The sequence below is a fragment of the Onychostoma macrolepis genome, chromosome 07, assembly GCF_012432095.1.
Source record: "Onychostoma macrolepis isolate SWU-2019 chromosome 07, ASM1243209v1, whole genome shotgun sequence".
In the NCBI taxonomy this organism is placed as follows: domain Eukaryota; kingdom Metazoa; phylum Chordata; class Actinopteri; order Cypriniformes; family Cyprinidae; genus Onychostoma; species Onychostoma macrolepis.
The window spans coordinates 24,558,123-24,582,852 of NC_081161.1; the positions used below are offsets into that span (position 1 = coordinate 24,558,123).

A 24,730-nucleotide genomic window follows, 5' to 3' on the forward strand; every position below is an offset into this window, starting at 1 on the left:
GAGGTTTGATGCATAGTTAGAAGCAGATATGAGAAGGTGTTTAGAATGCTGAGTGGTAATTCGATCCACTTCTAGTGGGACGTGACAATTAGGACTTAGCCCCCAGTTCATGTGTAAAGTGCGTGAATAGAGAGGACATATTTATTTATTCATTCATTTATACATACGTGTTTTAATCAACACAGAACATTTTCTCGGATTATCAAAATGTAAAAAAAAAAAATAAATAAAAATTCTAAAGAGTAAATATGATTTCATATTTTGTAACTAAATCAATGAATATTACTGTTTTGTATACAATCTAGCCTGCCAATGGATAAACGGAACAAACCAGTGGGACATGAATGGTTTTGCTACAGTAGCGATAGTTTAAGTTTGTTATTATTATTATTATTATTATTATTATTATTGAATGCAAAACAATAGTAAAACCATCCGAAATATTTACCATGATTTTACTAGAGTCTTCATGGTTTAACTGTGATATAAGGTGTAATTAAACCTTAATAACAACATAAAAGCCCAGTAAACCACAGCCTAACCAGTATTTTTGTGCAATCATGTAACTGTAACGACAGTTAACATCACCACAGTTACATTACAGTTACAGTTTCATGAGATGAAATTTAAGCCTGATATGGAAAATTGGGATATCCCCTAGATGAGAAAGCAGAGTGTATGTGAGTGTGTTTTCGGCAGGAGGCGCAGCGTCTGCTCTCTCAGTGTAAAATGTCTGTCTCTGCTTGAGCCGTGTTTCTTCCTGCTCTGACGCTGGGCTGCCCTCAATCAGAAACTAAAACAAAGATGACAAGGCCGCTACTTTTGTGTAAGTGTCCGGATCAGGGAGTCGTAGCATATCTCCAAACATCATATTAGCACAAAAGCCCGGCTGGTACTGGAGTGTCAACACGACATATTCCCGCCTGAAGTAGTCACTCGGCGGCGGCATGTCGCTGAGCTCAGGCGGGTGGACTCACACACCTCCGCCGGCCCAGTCTGCACCGTCTCATCTCGGCCAGGAGGCCTCGCAGTCGGCCTGTAGCACTGTGTTGATGTCGGTGAAGGTGTCAGTATGCCACTCAGGTATACGACCGCTTTGTCTCCCGGGGGCCGGAGACGAATCTCTCCGTCTTCAGCTGAGCATGGACCCAGGGAAGGCAGGGGAATTCCGCCTCGCGTTACGGGACATCAGCGGAGCCGCGGCTGGACGCAGCGTGGTGAGGAAACGTCGAACTTGCGTTAAGTTTCAGTCCGCGGTGCTCTGAATACTGGTGAAGAGTTGATTTAAAAAAGCGCAACATAGTAGTATTTTAATTCCAGAAGTATCTGCGCTAGGCGTAATATAGCGCTGCCCTCTGGCGAGCACACATGAGTGAATCACATGTTGTTTTGCTGGTCTTTGTTTTTGAAATCCTTCCTCCACCCCCTAAATTTGATAGTTTGCTCAGAGTTGAGTCATAAATACACTTAATGCTCTTCACGCTACGTATTTAATATTACTAGACGCAATAATACTTCTGTTCAGCATTGATACTTTTATTTGCTGTAATAGACTGAAAAAGAAAGAAAGTGAAACTACCTCGTGAATCTGTTGATATAAACTTCGCTATTATTTGTATGTACATAAATGTAAAATAATTATAATAAAAAGTTAAACCAATTATTTCGTTTCAAATACGTTTAATATCTAATACCCAGGGTCTTAGAGATGCCAAACAGAAATAATATTATTTCATTTTGGATTTGAGTCCTGCTGTCTCTTTGGAACCTCATTACACTCATGATCCTGAAAATGTTGTTTTGAAAAGATAGCTCTCGTGTACCCAATGATGAATATAACCAGATAAGACAATAACGACAGCTCATAATAGTGAAAAAATGCCTCATTTTAAGTTAGTAGATGATAATAGGGGTTAAATAAGCTAGGTCGTTTATTTGCTTGTGAGAAATGGATATTTCTTGGGACTATTATTATTTTAGTTGTGTAATCAATGAATGTAAATTTTAGGGTAGAGTGGGGGAAAACGCCCCCCTTTATGGATTGTCATTTATTTTGCAGTGAAACAAAAGTTAAATGTGTTCAGAAAAGTTATCATAGTTTTAGTGACAATGGCATAAATTATAAGACAAGTATGAAAAATGTCCAGAGTTTTCATGTTATTAGATTTTTAACAAAAATTAAATTTGTGCCAAGGGGGCTGTTTTACCAAAACAAATGCCCTCTAGTCTGACAAAGCAATTTGCTTTAAACATTTACAGCAAAATCAGAGTACAGGCGGTTTTAGCTTAAAATTAAAAAATAATATAATCAATAATTGTGAATTACAAAATTATAGCCTAATAGTCTATTTGAAGAAGAAGAAGAAGAGTTAGCTGATGCTAACTGGCTAGCTAACTAGCTACCTGATGCTAACTTGAGGTCATTTTTAAATATAAAGTCCAAATATTTTTATTCAACCAACTAGTTAGAATACATTTGATGGAAAAACAAAGGATTTGATGTTCAGAACTGAATAACTACAGTAATTGTCCATTGCCCCCTGGGGGCGTTTTAACCCACACACTATGTTTGAGAAAAAAATCATGTAATTCTGAAAATATTATTATATTTTTCTTAAATAACACGTACTCCCTATCTACAGGCCCTACTGTTCTCATAACTGCGATGTTCTTCAAAACAACAAGCTTTAAAACACTTTTTTTCTTGCTGTTGAAAATTAGATCATTTACTGTGAAAGCCGTTTTCTTTCCAGTACATCACCAGTGTACCACTTCGTGGTGAAAACTTCTACATCACTCTTGCCAACGTAGTCCATAGTTACAATAAAAATTTATCTTGTGGTTATTTTGGGAAAAACTGTAGGGGGGGCGTTTTACCCCACTCTACCCTATGTGTTATGTTATGTGAAAGTAAATAACGCTGTTTATTTTCATTCAGTCCATTGCTGAGTTTGACCTCAAGACTGTTTGCTATGAAGTCAAGTCCCCACAGTGCCATGAACTGAGTTTGGCAACACCACCACATGATCGTATCACTTTCAACTTCCGCTGTGAGCAGGAAGCACAGGAGTGGGCCACTGTGGTGATGTCATCACTCCGTGAGGCACAAAGAGGTTTGCCTTCCTTCCGCTTTCTTCCAACAATTTGTCACTTTTGTTCATCATGATACACCCTGTAAGGTTTATTAAAATCCTTACGATTGTTGCTTGTCAGACTGTATGAACATGATCCCAGCTATAAGCCATGTTACACTGGGATCTCAATTGTCATTAATGCAGACTGTATGACAGTCAAGCCTCGTTAAAAAAGGACATATGCAAGAAGACTCGTCCTGAGTTTTACATCATCAATCCATGAGACATTCTGTGCCAATGAGCCTCATTCACATGCAGAATTGAAATGGCTTTAAAAATCTCCAGTGTTAAGTTAAGTTAGTGACGTATTGTCAAGTATGGTGACCCATACTCGAAATTGGTGCTCTGCATTTAACCCATCCAAGTGCACACACACAGCAGTGAGTAGTGAACAAATGCGCGCACACAGACAGTGAACACCTATTGCTCCAGCTTCCGGGGAGCAATTAGGGGTTCGATGCCTTGCTCAAGGGCACCACGTCATGGTATCGAAGGAGAGAGTGCTGTTCATACACAATCCCCACCTTCAATTCCTGCCGGCGCGAGAATCAAACCGGCAGCCTTCAGGTTACAAGCCCGACCCCCTAACCATTAGGCCGCGACTACCCCTTAATTTCATTTGGTTAATTTGGTCATGGCTTGTCTTGAAAAGAAAAATGGCACAAAAAAAAACAAAGATGATAATGTGTGGGTAAAGAGGGTTTTTTTCTGTGCTCCCAATGGTTCTTGATTTGACGGTTGTCATAGGAGAAGCCACACTGCAAGACTGCCTCAAAACTTCTGACTCTGGCAGTATTTCATCGGAGGTCATGAATTGCAATTGTCATTAATCAGCTGTTGGCAAACACGTCAAAATAGCAATCAAAGACTACAGATTTTGGAGCAGAGTAATCTTGTAGGATTTCCAAAATTTGTCTTAGATTGCCAAATTGTGGCCAAGATCGTACAGTGTGCACCCGGCTTAATTGTGTAATTCCTCTAGTTTTGTATAATAGCTTTGCATTTCCTTTAAATGTACTTTTTTTTTCTTCTTCTTCTTTTCTGAGCTTTTAAACCACTATGTCTCTTGCTCTTCTTTTCAGTGGCGATTAGTTCCCCCAATGAAGAAAGACGGCTACCTCCTCAGCCTCTGGATACACAGAGCAATCCACCCATGCCACGTACAGGTAATCAATTGTGTTCTTGTTTTAATTTTCTGCTCACGATCTGCTTGACATTGTTGCCAAACAATAAACAAAGTGCCAATTGTCTATTATGTTGATGCAAATATCTCTGTTACACCCACTTGTTCTCCTTCCATTTCCGATTCTTCCTTCTATCCCGCTCCTTATCCATTCTTGTCCTTATACATTTTCACCCTTTTTACTTTTCTCTCTAGAGGAGATTTGTGCGGAGCTGGTTAGCGCAATAGAGGCAGGTGATGTTCGTTCGGCATCTGTCTGTGCATCGTCTTTAGCTAAACAGAGAGCTGCTCTGAGCATTCAACCATCTAAACGAAATTACACAGACACTGAAATTAGGTAAATTTCATGTTTACAAACACTGGCCCACTCAGTTTAACAATGTGTTCTAACCAGACAGAAAGCAGCAAGTGATAAAAGATGTCTATTGCATGAAGTATTTTAGTGAGATTTAAAAGGATTATTCACCCAGAAATGACAGTTCTGTCATTTATGCATGCTGATGTTGTAAGGCCTGTATGAGTGTATTTCTTCTGTGGAGCACAAAAGGAGGTATACTGCAGAATGGACAAACTATCTTCTTTTGTGTTCCACAGAAGAAAAACAGGCCATACAGGTTTGGATGAACATCAGGTGAGTAAATAATGACATAATTTTCATGCTTGAGTGAATTATAATTTATACCAACTCAACACACAATTTCACATCTACACACATTTTCCAAGCAATTCTGATCTCAGCTAATGCATTGATTTATCATGCAGCCTGGCTGTGGTGGTAGAGGATGCATCCTCCTCCTGTTGTGTCACAGTGAAAGTCTTCCCTCACTCCACAATTGGTGCTCTCAAACATCAGGTAGGCACTGATTAACATTAACCATATAAACTACTAACCAATAACCAAATAAGCATCATTTGTTGTCATTCTTTCAATGCCATGCAATTCTCACAGTTAGCTTAGTTGCTTTTTAGCTTTGTTAATGACACATAGTTTTTGTTCTGTAAGGTCTTTGCAGACTATGGTTTTCATCCACGTGTGCAACGCTGGGTCATCGGCCAGTCTTTGTGCGCTGATCACCGCTCTCTGGCTTCTTATGGAGTTCAGCGAGAAGGCGACACTGCATTCCTTTATCTCATTTCTGCCCGTCAGGCTCGTCTCAGTCGAGGACTTTACCAACAAGAACAGGAGAGTGCTTTGCTCATGCCGGCTTTGGTGCCAACAACTAATCAGCCCCACCAAGAAGCAGTTACCAATGGGCCAGCACTGAACACAACCTCAAGACCATACAGCACCCTGCCTACAAGACTTCATAACAGCCATAATACCCTGAGTGTGTATTCCCAGACCACCAGTTAAAAGTCATAGCATGCATTTACACAAGCAAAGTAACATTAAAAGTGATGCAATTACATTTAATTACAAAGTAATTAAAAGTGATGCCTTCTGCAAAATGTGCCTCCAATTTTACATCATGACCTCTTGATCTTGTAGGTAACAGTGCGGGAAGTACAGAGAGGTTGGGTTTGGGTAATATTCGTGACTTCATCAACCTTGAGCTACCACAGTTAAATGAAGCCCTGGCGCCCAACAGAACAAGCACACAGGTACAAAATTATGTGAACACACAGAACAAAACAGATGCTTCTTTAACACAAAGCACAGACATTTTGTAATGTATTGAACCTTTAATTATATTTGAAATACATAAACAGGAAAGAAACAAGTATGCAAATACATTGATGTACACACAAAATGAGATTATGGTGCTTATTTGAATACTTGTTTTTGTGGGTATGTAGCTGGGATGGGCCTGCCCAACCTGTACATATATTAATAAACCGACACGTCCTGGCTGTGAAATGTGTAGCGCAGACAGACCTGAAGGCTACACTGTTCCTGGCAACTACAGACCAGATGCTCTGGAGCTAAGACGCATTCAACAGGAAAAAGAAGCAATAAGGCAGTACCAACAGGTGAGGCTTGTGAAATTCAATTGAGAAAGCATGAGCACATTTTGCACAATAATTCTGCCTGCTACCATTGGAATATTCCACTTCATTGTGTTGCTTGTGGAAATCATTGGGAACAGATGAGTCTGGCATGTTGCTTTTGCTGTTGGCTTATACATCTCATGCACACCAGCCATTTTACATCTACGCTCACACCCAGGTTTAGGACAAAATCCTCAGGATGGCATAGTAATTTGGTTTGTATTCATATAAATTGAATGAGAATGAATGATAGACCTCTGTAGTGTATACAAATACTTCGGCGATTTTGAGAATATCAGCTGTCGAACAGTGTTGTTCTGTTCCAAAATTTACAGAGAGCCTTTTTTTCTAAATGTAGTGGTGAATTTCAATGAAGTTGTGATAAAACTTAAGTAGTGGCAGAATTTTCCTTTCATATTGTGACATATGTCTGAGTCAGGGTTTCCGCGGGGTCTTAAAAAGTCTTAAATTGTACAAGAAAGTCTTAATTACGATTTCAAGAGGTCTTGAATTTGGAGACGGAAAGACCAGAATTGCGATATGGCTGATTGTGACGATTAAACTTAAAAAGGCTATGATTTAATGAAATAAACATGAGCGCTGTAAGTGTAAAGTCCGGTGCTGCGCTGCTTTGTGTTCTGCCATTACCGGAAAACCGTTATATTTCTGCCAAACGCGACACCTGCTGGCAGAGAATGAATCAGTTAACATTGGTTAAACTAGTATGCGTATGAGTGCCTTCTTTCACTGCATGATTCAGTCTATTATTAAAATGCATTTAGAATAATAACATAATTTAAGATATGGGGGCAGAAAATGTATAGCCTATATTTATATAATTTCATATAGTTAATATCAGACGAAGAGTACCGCTTTTTTCTCCAAAAGTCAGCATGGTTACAAATGTGATATTGAATTTATGCAACAGTTCAATAAACAAACAGTTAATATTAAGAGACTTACGTTTTAGACACCATATTTCCTGATTTTGCTCTATTTCGCCAACAAAAATCATTCCAAACACAGTCACGGCACAGTTTTGCGTCTCTAAGCAACATGGCAGTGTTTTGTTCCTGAATGAATCAACTGTTCAAATGATTCGGTTCAATCGCAATGACTCACTTATTAACAGTGACTTGCTGCCACCTACTGGCGGTTTTAATTTCACATTCTTCAAATCTTCATTTTTCAGTTTTCATATCTTCATTTTTTAAAAATAATTTCAAACATCAGTTTTCAACGTTTTATGTTTCAATTATCAAAACATTTATTTATGCATTTGTAACTGTAGGTTAGCATTCTTTGTCCCTCTGAGCTGCATTAAACAGTGTGTAAATACATCTAAATGCCACTTCAGATGCATTGCAAAGATCAATTTTGTTGATACTGATTTCGTTTGCTTGGTAATAGCCCAAATGCAAGAATTTGACTCAAAAGATGATGCACACTTTTAGAAAAAAAAAAAACGGCTTAAAGGTAAAAATGTCCATAAAACTTATTTTCAAGATTAATTTCTATCATTGCTGTGATCTGACCACACAGAATATGAAGAATAGCAAAAAAAATCAGGAGTCAGCTGTCCACGGTAATCTTTAAGATACCAGCACAATAACACACTCAGAAAAATATCGTCTAATTATCGTTATTGATAAAATCCCAGAAAATATCAAGATATAATTTTTTGTCAATATCACACACCCCTAATTCGTTATTTAATTTATATAATAATTTATTGATAACGATAGTTTAAATCAGTATAATAATTAATAATTTTGACTTATCCATTTTCTTAAAAATGGTTTAAAGGCTGAAATGTAAAGTTTATCACTTTATAAAACTTTTTGTTTTTGTGAAAACTTGTATCTGAATTGTAAATTATGCTTTTTACAGTTTAATATGGTACTGTAAACATTGCCCTACCATGCTAATATGGTATTAATTTTATTTAAACTTAAAAAGTCTTAAATTTGAGCTTAAAAATCCTGCAGAAACCTTGCTGAGTGTAACAGATTATCGAGAAAAAAAAATAACTATAGGGTGGGGACTGAAAAATGGAGGCAGAAGGCATTTTCACTGGAAGATCCAGTTATGATACACAGTTATGACACATACATACAAATCGTTTACAATGAGATCTATAACATGCATTTAGAAAACAGTTTTCATTTTGTGCTGACTTTAAGTATAATAGGAAAAATAAGTGTTCATTTAATTTCAGCAATTTTTATGCATCTCATTTGTTATCGTTTAAAATGTTTTATTCATACAGCAATATTATATTAGCCACTAGTGACCTTTCTCTTTAGAAATCATCATCAGTCATTGAAAAACCCATATCAGCTGACCACTATTAAAGAGCTACTTTTACTCATCTCTAAGGGTTTTTGTGTAGGATAAAGCCTGAGTTCTGATTGACTCCTCAGTTTGAATCTCTTCTCTTTTGTCTCTATTTTTTTTAAGGAGAAAGGGAGAAGAGAGGAGCTGAGGGGCAACAACTCACTACTGCACAACCTCGACCAGGACTACTGACTCGCGCGTGCACACACATTCAGTGCATAGTCTCAACTAACAAACCAGGCACACTCATACTCCAAATGCAGCTACAGTACAGCTGGTATACTGCACAACTTGTATATGCCTGAGCAGTTCACTGCTAATGAATTTGATCCATGCCAACCTCATCTATTCGAGTGGAACTTTTTACAAAAGTTAAAACCAATTCCAAAAACACCTTTATATTAAACACTGCAATAGTCATACAGAAGGTAAATTTTTATAATATTATGGCAAAGCAGTTACTTCATTTGGTCTAATGAGATGCTTTGTTGCGCTGTATCTTGGTTTAAAATGTTATTCAGGTAAAGACTCACTTAATACGCAGATCGCATATACTGTATATCTTTGTAAGCAGACGTAAGAAATGACTCTTACTGCACAGCTTTTGCAGGAGTGTAGAGCATCCATTTATGTAACCTGTTCGATACAAGTTCAGTCTGATCTTGTCTGACAGTATCTTGTAAAATAGTTTCAAATTCTCATATATTCAAGAGCTGAATGATTTTAGTCATGGAATTTTTGAAGTGACAGTTTCAGGTCAGAGATTATAGATCTCTTAATACAATACATCTCAGCATTTTTTCATTGTAGAATGACAATTCTACATTGAGTTCTGTGACAGATCATCCAACGATGCACTTTTTGTTTCCAAAATTAAACACCAACTTTTACCTTATCCTACATCACTGCAGACTGCAGCTGTTCACACACAAGCAACATTCATTTTGCATTGATGTTGAAACTGTAAGATTAAATAAAGTTTATATAAACAGTGTCTGACATGCCAAACCTGTGGAACACAGTCTCACATTCTGTTTTACATTTTGACGAATTGGTGGCGAATTCATATGATTTAGTATGATCTTATTTGTGTTTTTGTGCATATTTCCCACTGATGGTTGGGTTTGGGGGTGGATCTTCATGTTTGCTTTGAATCACATCATACGAACTCATATGAAATCTCCACCTTGTTAAATAGTTGTTTTCTCATGAGATCAGTCTGGACAGTGTTGCGGAAACCTTTTGACTCCATTTGGCCAAACTAATTGTATGCATGCCGAGAAAACACATTGTATACAATTTTTGCACTCAAGCAAAAAGACATAACTTGGTGAAAATGTTGTAGACCGAGAGAGTTTTTTGTTCATACTGTTAGAAGCATACGAAGTTGGCATAAAAAAGTTTTTTAGTTGGAAAAAATATGCAGAAAGAGCATTTAGTAATTACCACAGTGCCCATGAGCAATGCATGTAACCCCAAGTTTCTTTATGAGGACTGGTAGTTAGTGCATTATGGATAAAATGCATCTGCTAAATGATGAGTAGGCTTAACCAGTGTGAGAGGGGAGGAAACAGGAAGATGTGTTTTGGTTGGTTCAGTTAGGGCTGTAATGTAGCATAACTTGTTTGTCTGTATGACGGCTTGATTCTCTCATGTTAACTCAAGTGTAAAATAGCCTGGAATTTAGGAAAGACAAATGTCTATGCAAATTAACTATGTGACAAACTCAAATAAAGTTCTATTAATAGGTACATACCATTCACACCTGGGTGTCTTCTGTATCTATATTTTTTTTTTATGTATGTGCATACACTGATATAAGTGTACACTGAATATAAGTAACAGCTCTGTTGTGTGATCAGTTTAAACATATAAGGTAAGTATTTGCATTAATGTATGCATTCATAAATATTGTGTAAACTGTATATGTATTACAATTGCATTTATTTATGTAATTTGGGTGTTACTTTATTTTGTAGAATTCATGTTTTTAGTAATTCTAGTTAACTACCTATGCTATTATTGGTATAGAAATTAACGGTACACTTACACATGTATATATGTGTATATATATATATATGTATATATGTATATGTGACCCTGGACCACAAAACCAGTCTTAAGTCGCTGGGGTATATTTGTAGCAATAGCCAAAAATACATTGTATGGGTCAAAATTATCCATTTTAGGATTAGGATATTAAGTAAAGATCATGTTCCATGAAGATATTTAGTGAATTTTCTACCGTAAATATATAAAAACTTAATTTTTGATCAGTAGTATGCATAGCTAAGAACTTAATTTAGACAACTTTAAATGTGATTTTCTCAATATTTAGATTCCAGATTTTCAAATAGTTGTATCTCGGCCAAATATTGTCCGATCCTAACAAACAATACATCAATGGAAAGCTAATTTATTCATCTTCAGATGATGCAACTTATGACTGGTTTTGTGGTCCAGGGTCACATATATACAGGTGCATCTCAATAAATTAGAGTATCGTGGAAAAGTTAATTTATTTCAGTAAATTGTGAAACTCGTGTATTAAATAAATTCAGTGCACACAGACTGAAGTAGTTTAAGTCTTTGGTTCTTTTAATTGTAATGATTTTGGCTCACATTTAACAAAAACCCACCAATTTACCATCTCAACAAATTAGAATACTTCATAAGACCAATAAAAAAAAAAAATTTTAGTGAATTGTTGGCCTTCTGGAAAGTATGTTCATTTACTGTATATGTACTCAATACTTGGTAGGGGCTCCTTTTGCTCTAATTACTGCCTCAATTCGGCGTGGCATGGAGGTGATCAGTTTGTGGCACTGCTGAGGTGGTATGGAAGCCCAGGTTTCTTTGACAGTGGCCTTCAGCTCATCTGCATTTTTTGGTCTCGTTTCTCATTTTCCTCTTGACAATACCTCATAGATTCTCTCTGGGGTTCAGGTCTGGTGAGTTTGCTGGCCAGTCAAGCACACCAACACCATGGTCATTTAACCAACTTTTGGTGCTTTTGGTAGTGTGGGCAGGTGCCAAATCCTGCTGGAAAATGAAATCAGCATCTTTAAAAAGCTGGTCAGCAGAAAGAAGCATGAAGTGCTCCAAAATTTCTTGGTAAAGGGTGCAGTGACTTTGGTTTTCAAAAAACACAATGGACAATGGGAATCATCACAGACTGTGAAAACTTAACACTGGACTTCAAGCAACTTGGGCTATGAGCTTCTCCACCCTTCCTCCAGACTCTAGGACCTTGGTTTCCAAATGAAATACAAAACTTGCTCTTATCTGAAAAGAGGACTTTGGACCACTGGGAAACAGTCCAGTTCTTCTCTTTAGCCCAGGTAAGACGCCTCTGACGTTGTCTGTGGTTCAGGAGTGGCATAACAAGAGGAATACGACAACTGTAGCCAAATTCCTTGACACGTCTGTGTGTGGTGGCTCTTGATGCCTTGACCCCAGCCTCAGTCCATTCCTTGTGAAGTTCACCCAAATTCTTGAATTGATTTTGCTTGACAATCCTCATAAGGCTGCGGTTCTCTCGGTTGGTTGTGCATCTTTTTCTTCCACTCAACTTTCTGTTAGCATGCTTGGATACAGCACTCTGTGAACAGCCAGCTTCTTTGGCAATGAATGTTTGTGGCTTACCCTCCTTGTGAAGGGTGTCAATGATTGTCTTCTGGACAACTGTCAGATCAGCAGTCTTCGCCGTGATTGTGTAGCCTAGTGAACCAAACTGAGAGACCATTTTGAAGGCTCAGGAAATCTTTGCAGGTGTTTTGAGTTGATTAGCTGATTGGCATGTCACCATATTCTAATTTGCTGAGTAGAAACTACTTCAGTGTGTGTATTGAATTTATTTCAAACACGAGTTTCACAATTTGAGTTACTGAAATAAATTAACTTTTCCACGACATTTTAATTTATCAAGATGCACCTGTATATTATATATTTCCACTGTCACACATTACTATTTCCAAAGGAACATTTATTATGTATGCACATTACGACACAAAGTCTCTAATCTAAACTAAGAAATGCTCGGATATGCCATTGGGATCTTGTAGGTTTTAGACCATGTTTCTGTCGCACCAATCTTCAAGATACGGTCAGAAGTAACAGCACATGCAATGTGTTTTCCCTCACACGGTCTATCTATGAATGCCCATCCATGTTTGCTTCTTTAGTTCTAACAGCTGCTCTTTCTGTGTCTGTAGGCCAGAGAAGCAGAACGCAGAGAGAACTATGCACGTCTGGTGCAGATGGACGGACAGGATCTGGTTCCTAACCCAGAGAGAGTGGAGTGCAGGATCTGCTATGTGGAGCTTGAGCCTGGCGAGGGAGTCCTGCTCCGAGAGTGTCTCCACTGCTTCTGCAAGTGAGGAAGACAGAGAGTGTGCTGCTGTAGCACACACATAGTGACATTTATTGTTCTGTATTGTCATGCAGTAGTTAAGAGAACCCTCTGTGTTTCTGTGGGTAGAGAGTGTCTGCGCTCTGTGATTCTGATGTCGGAGGATCCTCAGGTGGCATGTCCATACAGAGACGAGGCCTACGCCTGCGATTGCATCTTGCAGGAAAGAGAAATCAGAGCTGTGAGATCTCATTCATTTATACCGCTTTTATTTTGTCTACAAAAAGACCATACTGTCTGGTATTCACACATTGATGAGAAGTGTCTGTAGCTGTCTGTTGTTCTCTCACTCCGCGGATGTGACACTGTCCATGGTGCTGGAGCGCAATTGACAGGAGACCTGGAGCAATGCTGCTCTGAAAGGCTTTTAATGACAGTGCCATTGGTTAAAATGACACGTGCTGTCAAAACTTACTGTACGGAGTCATTTTGTAGCCTCATCCATATATACCAGTATAATTGTAGTGTCGTTGAGATACTGTTATAATTTTTATTTAAAAAAGTATATAGTTTTTAAAAATATGTTCTGTTTATATATATATATATATAAAATGTTTTTATTTTAGTTTATCTAAAGATAAAGGTAAACTAAATGAAAAGAAAAGATTTTTCTTTGACAAATTGTATTATTTACTGCTTTGTTTATTATGTTAACCCTACTTAATTCTTGGTCCTAATAATGTACTTATCTGGCTTCGAATAACATCAGACAACATTTCTATTAATTTGAGTCATTTATCGAGTCAGTACAAGTAACAAATTTTTGGCTCTGCTATCTTTCTCACTCAGCTGGTGTCAGTAGATGATTATGAGCGCTGGTTGCAGAGGGGTCTGTCTGTTGCAGAGTCTCGATGTGAGGCAGTTATCACTGTGCTACAGCAGACTGTCCTGGCTGGTGTGTTTATGAAGACACTGTCAACACTTTCCACTGCCCAGTGTGCAAAAAACAAAACTGCCTGCTCTGCAAGGTAAAGTATGTCAAATACTTGAACACACTGAACTGAACCCTTAAACAATGACATGTACATCTAGGTTTTTCTTTCTCTATTAGGTTCTCACTATAATATAAGGTAAAGGACTTTGGCTTGTTTTTCCTCTGCTTAGGCCATTCATGAAGGGATGAATTGTAAGCAGTATCAGGATGATCTAGCAGCCCGTGCCATCAATGACTCTGCAGCGCGAAGAACCAGAGACCTGCTGAAGGTCAAGCACAAACAAATATAGATCCTTGTTGTATATCAAAGCTAATGTTAAGAAAGACCCTTTGTTATGTGACAACATCTTGTTCCTTATAAGTTATAAATGTTCATCCCTTTTCTTTTTCTTTTTTGTCCCATCACTCACACATGAACAGAATGTTACCGTCACTTTTGATCAATTTCTTTCTTTCTTTAGTATTATTATTATTATTATTATTTACCCCCAAATTTTTGTCCCATCACTCACACAGACTCTTGTTAATTCTGGAGAGGCGATGCATTGCCCTCAGTGTGGCATCATTGTGCAGAAGAAGGAGGGCTGTGATTGGCTGCGCTGTACTGTCTGCCACACTGAGATCTGCTGGGTCACCAGAGGACCACGCTGGGGGCCCAAAGTAAGAGCTTTTTTCATAAGACTGGGATATAAGCTTTACTCTCTGGCTCCATTGGTTATCATACATAGGAAAGGTTATATAAAGGTTGTATAATGCTGGTTTCATTTCTAATGACTACATTCTGGCAGTTAAACCAAGCCATGTTGATCAGTTATCACTATGACAAAGCCATAAATACAGCGACCTACAGATTCCCTAAAAAAGTTTTTTCAAAATCATTGTTAATTGGTTATATTTATTATTTGGAAACAGAGCTTCATTTGTCTTTCTCACTTCAGGGTCCTGGAGACACGAGTGGAGGCTGCCGCTGCAATGTCAACAAACAGAGATGCCACCCAAAATGCCAGAACTGTCACTAAAGGAAAGAGCAGAGAGAGAAGGGAAGAGAGAGTATTGTCGTCTCATGGCAGTTTGTGACATTATAAAAGGTTTTGACAGACATCAGGGTTGCCAGGTCTGTGTAACAAAACCACCTCAATTGGTGCTCAAAACTAGCCCAATTCCAGGTGGTCAAAACCTGCTTCTAGGTCCCAACTTGGTCAAAATCATGCTCCAGGAGGGCGGGGGTATTTTGCGGACTATAAAAAAACAGCCCATGGCAGCATTATGAAAGTAGCTTAATTCCGCGGACAACACTGACAGACATACACTTTGTGTGAGAGCTGACATATACTGTCCACCTGTTTTATTTTCAAGTTAGTTTTCTGATGTTTTTAACTGAAATACGTAGCAAAAAATGTTTCAATGGTAAATTTTATGTAAGTAAATCATAAAGCAATTGAAGGCACCATGGGGAATCCACTTGAAAACAGACTCCTCCTATTGAATGGCTACTGTATCAGTCAAGTCAGCATCCTAATATTGTGTAATTATTTCAAAGACCCACAGAAAAGCTTTACATTTTCTCAATTGTATGTTATATAGAAAATATCACCTATACTATGAAAGTATTTTGTTTCTGATCGACTACAAAAAGGTGGCATTTGTATTTGAATGGCTTGTGAATGTTCACACAGCTACTACAAAATTTAAACTCACTTAAAACTGCATGAGTATTGCCACGCTGAAACTATTTTGAGTTATTTAAGACAGAATTGCTGCTTTGAGGGGGCTTAAATTAGTGATTTGCAAATTAATTATTCTGTTTTACCAGTTCTTTTTAATGATTCAGTCAACTTGCAGATCACTCAAGTAAAACTGTGATGTGGGTGGCACATCAGGACCTTAAGCAACAGAACATTGAACATTATGTATAACCTAAATCAAAAACATTTTGAAAAAAATCGATTTTAATACAAAAATGGGAAAGTTTTTAAGCATTTTTTAATCTGATCAAATGATCCCAGGAGGACAAAAATTAAGCCAAAGCTAATCTGAAGCTGCCGAAAAAAAGGAAAATAAGGGAATGATTACAATGCACTTACACAAATACTTGTGTATTTGTCTTGTCTTACTCTTAAAGCTATACTACACTGTTGAGACCTGTTACTGAAAGTGCCTTTTCTTGCCTGTTTTCATCACTTAACCACTAACATGAGCAGTCGTTTTCAGTGTTACATTTATTGTTATTATTTTAAATACTGTATGTTGCTGTTGTTGTAGATTTGTGATCCAGGATAATTTATGTGTGCCGTGTTTTCCCTTCACCTTTCCTACCAACCAAGAGACATTGTATTTTGTGCATATGTTGCACATTAGTTCAGTAAGATTAACACAATCGAGTATATTGCTTTAAGATTTGATTGTTTGTTTGTAAGTTGGATGTGATTAATATGTAGCCTAGTTACTTGGTATTGTTTTAATGTTACATTGCGATGCTATGCTAATTTAAGTAGCAGTAATGATCAAGAGCAGGGACCTGAGGATTGTGTGGAAAGTCCTCAAGACTGTTATAAGCCAAAGGACCGATGTTGATCCCAAAGCTTTGAATCTATGCACTGAAACAAATGTCAGCACCCAAAGCATCTACTTATGCATCAAACAAACATTTCAAAATTTAAAAAAAAAAAACTTATTTTCTTTAGTTTACAGTTTTGTTTTGTTTTTGCACCTAAAGGAGTAGTTTTTTTTTTTTTTTTAATTTTTAAGCATTTATATTGTTGTTGTGACTGAGAATCCAGTGGAATTATGCAATATGTTTGTACAATTGCAAAACAGTTGTGTTTAGTGAGGGGGCATTCATCCTTTCTCATGATATTATGAACCTCACTAGTTCAAATAGAGTGTTTTTGCATGTACCACAGAAGAAAATGAATGACTGAAAATGAAAAGGTCCCTGCACCTGCAGAAATCTTACACTTTAATTCAGGGTTGCAAGTCTTAAAAAGTGCCTTACGGATTATAGTACTGAGCACTTGTATTGACAATATTTAAGATATTCTCATTATTACGTACATGTTTGGACTAATTTAACATGCTTCACCTTTTGTTCTTAAAAAATAAAAAATAACCAACCTGTATTTTATTTAACTCTTGTAGTTTGTTCTTCACTGCAGTGATTAAAATGCAAACACTTGCTAAATGCCATCAAATCTGATTTTGGTTCAGTTCTGACTCTCACATCACACACATAAATGAGTTTTACCGAGGATCAACCATCAAAGGTTTCATGTATGTTTTGTTCTATAGACTGAAATGAAAACGTGTATCCGCTTCATGAATCATGTTAAAACTTTATTAAACAGCTCAAACTAACAAAACAAACCTTTACAGTTAGTGTGTTTGAATTCAGACACGCTAATTAAGTGCTTTTCACTTGCTGCAGTGGAGTCAAAAACATTTACATTATAAAGAAACAAGAACAAAACAAAACAAAAAAAAGTGAAAAAATACAGAATCAGTTCAACTGTGTCTCCACCACATTTGAGTCTGAATTTCTAGATTCAGGTGTGTATATACGAAGTGTCCTTGTTGTAGGAGTGTTCCATCACTAAAGATAAACTTACGCAGAAACGTCTCTTAATGGGACACTCAATCTTTTCCTCATTGTCGCTTCATAGATGGAAATACAAATGACACACTACTAAATAACTGCATATACAGGTAAAACAAAACAAAAAAAGACAGTTCAGCTTCTGGTGCAATTAGTCCATACTGTTTGCATTGTACAGAAATGAACAATTTTGTATTATTGATATACATAAGCATAAACTGGTGAATGTAGAGATGCCATCTTTTTGGTTTATGCTGAAAGAATCTATTGACTCAAGACCGTCATAAAACAGTCAATGTTTGAATCAAACTCGGAAAGACACAATCTGTTCAAGCTCCACAACAGAATGTGTTAAAAAGACAGTGAACCTGCAAACTATCAGTTTGGTCAAGATTTCCAATAGGGTGACTATACATGCTTCTTTTTTCTTTTTCTTTCTTTCTTTTTTTTTATTTGTACACATTCTGGCCGGGATTTCTAAATTGTCTAAAATTTCTGGGTTTTGGCTTTATTTTACTATTGACATGGTCTCTACAGTCCTCATGCTTCTCTATAGATCCCACTTTCTTGCATAAAACGATTGGTCAAATATGTCCAATGCTTGCATCACTACTTTTCAGTCTTTACCTCTTGAAAGAATGAAAAAAGCCAGAACCCAGACATTTAAAGAGATAGATCACACACATAAGAAAATTATCCCATGATTTGCTCACCCTCAAGCTATCATAGATGTATATGACTTTCTTCTTTTTTTAAGTTATATAAAAAAAAAATGACTTTCCTGACTCTTCCAAGCTTTATAATGGCAGTGAATGGGCGTTGAGATTTTAAAGTCCAATAAAGTTCATCCATCCATCACAAAAAGGACTCCACACGGCTCTGGGGGGTTAATAAAGGCCTTTTGAAGCGAAGCAATGCGTTTGTGTAAGAAAAATGTCCATATTTAAAACTTTACAAGTTGTAAACTGTAGCTTCTGTAAACAGTCGTACACACGTTAACGAGAGAGTGGCGTTCCAGCGGATGACGTATGTGTAGCGTAAGCTCTGGTGAGAATATACTAGTCTCACAAAAAACAACTTTTGTTTACAGTAAACCATTCTCCTCCTGGCTTATAATGAAATCCTCTGACATTTTTATTTACAAATCCTCGAAGAGCAAGGACACTTTTTAATGTAACTCTGAAGTCATAAACACCTAAGATAGCTTGAGTAAATTATGTGGTAATTTTTATTATTGGGTGAACTATCCCTTAAAGACAATTAAGAAGTACCAGACATGTGAGAAAAAAAGAGGACATATGGTCACCCTATATCCCGGACTGATCCTTTCTCATGTAGTATGATGTAACATACACAGTGTCTTTCTCACTTGAAAATGAAGTGTTCCCTGAACCCACCTGAACAACACTGTACAAGAACTGTGATTAGTGCAAGTGAGAGACCCTCATCCATTCACATCCAGAAAACACTAGTGATTCCAACAGCGAGACGTGTGCATTGAGACAGACACCTTGATTCAAACAGCTAAACCCTTAAAATGTCTAAACAAAAAAAAGAAATCAGAATGCACACAAAGACACAGTGCACCACTTCTCACACAGCTCTTTAAGTCATGTGAGTGTAAATGTTATAGATAGTGTGAAATATTAAGAATATCCTTCAGTAAACAATGCTGAATAAAGACAAAGATGTAGAAGTGATCAAATCATGTCCACGTAGAACTCCTGAATTCAAGAAAACCCAGTGCGAGGCATTTGGGAGAAAACAGTGCACATTTTGGTCTATTGAAAGTGTCATATTTCGGAGGGTCTATATACAGAGGGTTATGTACACGTTGTTATATATACAAGCCAAACGAAAGGGAACATAACCTCGTCCTTCTACGCCTAATATAGGCTTATACACACACTACACCTGACAGGCAGCACATGCTACGCTGTGTACCATCCTGTGTTGACTCCCTGTCAAGAGCTGATGGCTGATGCTTGTGAGGAATTCTAAAGTCCAATAAATAAATGAGCATATGAATTTAGCTAGCTTTCACAAAAGATTTTGACACGATGAACGATGGGATTTGATTTGTTAGGGGATACTGTTTCATTATGCAGTGGACTATAATCTCACAGATGAGAATTTGGCAAAACAGACAGGAATAAGGCTCAAGGGGAAAAGAGCCAATGTACCAGACCCTATTATAAGGACACCCACAAAAAAATGTCTGGGGCCTTATAAATTTAAGCGATGGCCCTGATAATTGGTGCAGGTTTTCTAAGAACACCAAGAAAGATCCAGCTGTGCTGATTTGGCAGTAACTGGAAAGGTGCATCATTTTTTTGCTCCTGCCTTTTTGACACAATTTGCTTGCGATAAAAGCATTTCTTGTGTCAGTGTAATAATAAATGGTAATAAGTTTTCTTTCCCTTAACTAATTTGCACTATAGATATTAATGATGTGGAATGGGAAAAGAGAAATATCACTGATGTGTTGCAGCATCAGATGAGACAGACAAAAATGACTTGACTTTACTGCATAGCATAATCATGAAACAGGGCAAAAGAATAGATTTTGTTGATTAAAGAAAGAGATGTGTTATTGCATATGAAAATTAAACTCAATTTTTTTTTTTTACAATACAAAGAAAAGAGGGTGACAGGATATCTTAAGTGTTTTCCCTTTGGCTATATCTAACAAGCATTGCTTCCCCTGAATGAAATGTGTATCGTTTCCTGCACTGCACCACATCTGCACAGCTTCACTCACCTATCTGTCTAATCTGAGTTTACAGTGACCACAAGAGAGTCAAAAACACTATTCAGACAGAAAGACAAAACTAACAAAAGATGGAAAATAAAGCGTTTGTCAATGAGTTTCTCCCTGGGAATTAGTAAGTGGGGCTGATTCCATGCTCCTGTGATAAGAGCAATAATGAGAAGAGATGAGAGAGAAGGTGGACAGAGATGAGACAGACTGCAGGGTGCAAAGACCAACAAATGTAAGTGTGCGTATGTGATCAGTGAAGTCGGGGCGCAGCAGATGGGTACAAAATCCACCTCGCGGAATGAGGGAAAAGATGCGGGAAAAGAGGCTGGAAAAGACAGAGAGAAGATAGAGAGAGGAGGAGAAGGTTCGGTGCAGGTGTGTCTCTGATCTCTCTCCTGTAAGGGTGTCTGAAGGGTCAGATCTGGAGAGAGGAGGAAGGCATAGTCTATTGTGCTCATCACTGGCACCTTCACATTGGTCATCAGCTGGTCAAGTAACTGTGCAGCTCCCTTGAATTTATGCTCAACACCACTCCTGAGTGGTTGCCTGGCAACAAGAAAAGCAGAAGGAGGTTTTGTAAAGGCAGCAGGTGAAAAAAATGCTCTTCATCACTCAAGGTTGTTGCACAATGTAACATTGAAGACAATGTAGACATTTAATAATAAAACCTATATAGATTGTTCTAGATTCATTTTTAGAATTTTGTCTTTGGACTGTAGACATTTTAACCAACTCGTGAGGTGATTAGTAATGATAACATTTAAGTCATTTAAAAGCCATGTTTACATAAAAAATAAATAGCAAGTAATAAATAAAACCGTGTTAATAATACTAAAATATTAATAGTTTTATGTGCCTTTTGACTCGAATAAATAAGACTTTAAAATAAGGTTAAATTTAAATGAAATAAACATTAGTTAATCCATTTAAAATTCTTAACTAAAAAAACAACAATTTTACAGCATTATTAATCTTGGGTAATGTTAATTTATACATACATATGAAAAAACACTTCTACATAGTACAATATGTTAAGCTTTAAGTTTAAAAATTAAATATTAGGAATGGACATGACTTAACGAACAATATTTCATAAATAAACTAACTTTTTTAATTAATAAATAGTATAAAAGTATAGTTCATTATAAGTTCATGATACCTCATGCATTAACAAACTGAATATTTATTGTGAAGAGTTTAGTTTAGAGACCAATTCTCACTATTAACTAGATGATTATTATTAGCATGCATAGTACTAGCATATTGACCATTTATTAGTTCTTATAAAGAACACATTAATGCCTTATTCTTAATGACCATATTTTAGATCCCTTAATCATACACCATATTGAAACTTAACATTTACCTTACCAACTGTTAAAGGGATAGTTCACCCAAAAATGAAAATTTTGTCATTTACTCACCCACATGTCATTACAAACCTGTATGAATTTCTTTCTTATGTTAAACACAAAACAAGATATTTTGAAGAATGCTGGTAATCAAACAGTTGATGGTCCAAACTGCTGCTTGGTTCTTCAAAATATATATTTTTTGTGTTTGGAATGACATGAGGGTGAGTAAATGATGGCAAAATTTTCATTTTTGGGTGAACTATCCCTTTAATAAGCAGAAAATTAGGAGTTTATTAAGGCAACAGTCATAGTTAACAGTTGGTTTTTAGTTTGAACTGGTCCCCAAACTAAAGTGTGACCAAAAACAAAAAAAATCCAATCACGGGCCCCATTTCTGAATTGATGTTATCTAACTGATGTTAGAGTGACTGATCATAAATGTTCTTTTCTGGTTAGTAATGACTGGTTAGTCTAGGGAAACTGAATTTGCTTCGACCTCCAACTTTACCTAGTGTCTGCGAGTCAAGGTCGTCATCAATGAACTCCTCGCCTTGAATGATATTCTGCGTGTCCTCACTGTGATTGACAGGGCTGGTCATTTCCTGCTCCTTCTCATTGTGCATCTGGGCGTAGACGTTTCGTCCTGGCAGTTTTCTGAAACGCAGCCAGGGACGCGTTAGGCTGCTCTCCTCTGGCCTCAGCAAGGAACCATGGTTTTTGTAGTTTTTCCTGTCACAGTTGTGTAGTTCATGTTCTGTTATATAATCTGGCTGTCAGTTAGACATGTGGGGACTGAACATGCATTCTTCAGTGATGGGGTGTGACGGGACAGTGAATATCCATAGCATTATCAAAAGATTACAGTTTTTCTAAGAAAATCTGTGGTTCCTGCATACATGTGTGTACCATGCAATTTGGTGATGGGCAGCAAGACAGAATGAGTGTGCATGTTATTCTTTTGGAAAGAGGTTGAGTAATTTTCCCTAATAAACCACCCAGGAATGACAGGGAAGTCTTCAAAAAACATGAAATATTACTTTTTAAAATTGCAGCAATAAAACCTGAAGAAAAGGACGAACCTTTTAAACTTGAAGAGTATGAATGCTGCAGCAGAGATCAGACTGATGATGAGAAAGACAGCTAGAGCCCAAACACCTGGACCTGCTGCAGCCAGACGAGAACCTGCAGAAGAGGAACATCTCTGATCATCAGGCTTTACTTCCTTCATCATAATTATCAGATGGTTGCCAACATTTGCAATGAATTTCATACAAAATTTGATTCTGCTAACCTGTATATCATTAGCGCCTGTAATGCCACAGGAATTAAAGGGATAGTTTACGCTTGATGAGATGAATTTTCATTTTTGAGTGAACTCTTTAACCATCACCTGGCTCTAATGATAACTATTTACTAACCAAACACGTAAAAAAATAAACAAAACAAATTCAAATCACACAAATCACACACAATGTACACACCTTGTGTGGATGAAGGCATTTGTGTGGCTGTGACACAAACAACAGTGAAACAAACAAACAAACAAAAAAAACTTTCACAAATTTTAAAATGCCTAAAAGATGAACTAAAAATATACACAAAACAAATGATGTTTAAAAGAAAGTTTACAATAAAGAAAACCTAAACATGCATGTGTTATTCAAAACGACAAGCACTGCGACTTTGACAGCACAAAACTCAAACAGAAATGCAAGCCAACAGGAGCATACATATGAAGAGTAAATGAAGTCAACTGTACGTAACAGCTACATCAGAAAACAGAACAGAAACAAAACATTACTGATTTATTTTTCCCCTTTAATTTCCATCTCTGCATGAGCAGATTAATATACTTAAAGAGTAAAGATGACACTTCTAAAAGCAAGAGGTAAAGTGACGCACCAGTCTCTGTTGTGCTGGCAGACACATCACTAGTGATAGGTCCTTTGAAATACATTAGTTATGTTTTAGTAATTATTGACGAAGGGCTTGCTGTAATGCTATAACTGTTAAGTGACTCACTGACATACTTTCGAGATGTACATGAATGTGAGTGTCTGTCAGGTGCTGGAATCTGTTTTATTTTGCTCACCTCTATCCGAGTCTGCCAGAGTCACCAATACTCTTAACCCTCCTCTCACAATGAAGCTCACGTTGTTCTCACCCAGAACCTGCTTTATGGTGGGAACACGCTACGCAAATGAAGAACACACACAAGAACATAACAGTTGTAGCATTTGGACCAATCAGACACACAATTTTTCATTAGATTTAACAAATCAATTAGTCATTAGATTAACAAATAACCACAGACCCCTCACCCAATACACAGTATGTCTGTGAATGACTCCAGGCCCCCGGTTACCATAGTAACCAGGACACTTCAGCCAGACCAGATAAACTTGATGACCTAATGGCATGTTGAGAGTTCTCCCTCTCACCATCTTTGAACCTTAGGAAAGACATTATGCCATAAAAATGGACTTTTCTCTAATTAATTAATAGAAAAACCTTTCTTTGAATGAACACACATATCCTTCAGGTCATTGTGCATATTATTACTGCTCTTGTATATGTTCTTTTGTGTTGTATACTGTTTTATGCATGCTTATGATAGATCACTAGTTAATATCACCTCACTTATACCATGTTTGGTCTCTATCAATTCGACTTCGGATGATCTGATCTAGAGTGAATATTACATGTTGATACCTATGCAACATATTAGTGTCCTAAGAAAAGATTCTTAACCCCAGGCGAATTACATACGCAAATTACCATGTTCAGAGACGAAGAGTTGTAAACTTTCTCTCCAAAAGTGAAAGTCACCATTGGCTCTTTGACACCCCAGATGTGTGACCTCTATATCAGATAAAGCTCTCAGTGACCCGCTGGCAGTCTGCGGTTCTTTTAGATCCTAAGAGGATGAGGAGGATGTGAGCTCCTCAGCGACCATTAAGTTTTTGCGCCAGGCCTTGCAGCCTTGACTTTCCATTCAACCAAAGATCCTCGGATCTCAGCAGATCTCTTTCTT

The 24,730-nt window shown here is 37.2% G+C and overlaps 2 protein-coding genes across 4 annotated transcripts in view; one reads left to right on the plus strand and one right to left on the minus strand.

The window, feature by feature from the left end:
• Nucleotides 1-22: 22 nt before the first annotated feature.
• On the plus strand, nucleotides 23-17,112 carry shrprbck1r (sharpin and rbck1 related). Its single transcript, XM_058782173.1, is given in 15 exon segments — nucleotides 23-1,217; nucleotides 2,939-3,113; nucleotides 4,217-4,300; nucleotides 4,513-4,654; nucleotides 5,080-5,170; nucleotides 5,321-5,645; nucleotides 5,807-5,919; nucleotides 6,115-6,288; nucleotides 12,858-13,018; nucleotides 13,124-13,235; nucleotides 13,844-13,910; nucleotides 13,913-14,022; nucleotides 14,159-14,257; nucleotides 14,505-14,648; nucleotides 14,927-17,112. Coding segments are annotated over 15 exon segments (2,148 nt in total). The 5' UTR covers nucleotides 23-947; the 3' UTR covers nucleotides 15,008-17,112.
• A 173-nt stretch (nucleotides 17,113-17,285) lies between these two features.
• Nucleotides 17,286-24,730, minus strand: part of sorcs2 (sortilin-related VPS10 domain containing receptor 2) — a 161,241-nt gene continuing 153,796 nt past the window's right edge. The window contains exons 20-25 of one of the 3 annotated variants that reach the window (XM_058782171.1): nucleotides 23,789-23,888; nucleotides 23,599-23,640; nucleotides 23,178-23,204; nucleotides 22,776-22,878; nucleotides 22,205-22,350; nucleotides 17,287-20,887 (exon numbers count right to left, since the gene is read on the minus strand). In XM_058782171.1, the coding sequence (XP_058638154.1) occupies nucleotides 20,823-20,887; nucleotides 22,205-22,350; nucleotides 22,776-22,878; nucleotides 23,178-23,204; nucleotides 23,599-23,640; nucleotides 23,789-23,888 (483 nt within the window). In that variant the 3' untranslated portion in view covers nucleotides 17,287-20,822. Of the gene's footprint in view, nucleotides 20,888-22,204; nucleotides 22,426-22,775; nucleotides 22,879-23,177; nucleotides 23,205-23,598; nucleotides 23,641-23,788; nucleotides 23,889-24,730 lie in introns of all 3 variants that reach the window. The other 2 variants (XM_058782169.1, XM_058782172.1) reach the window with 2 other exon arrangements.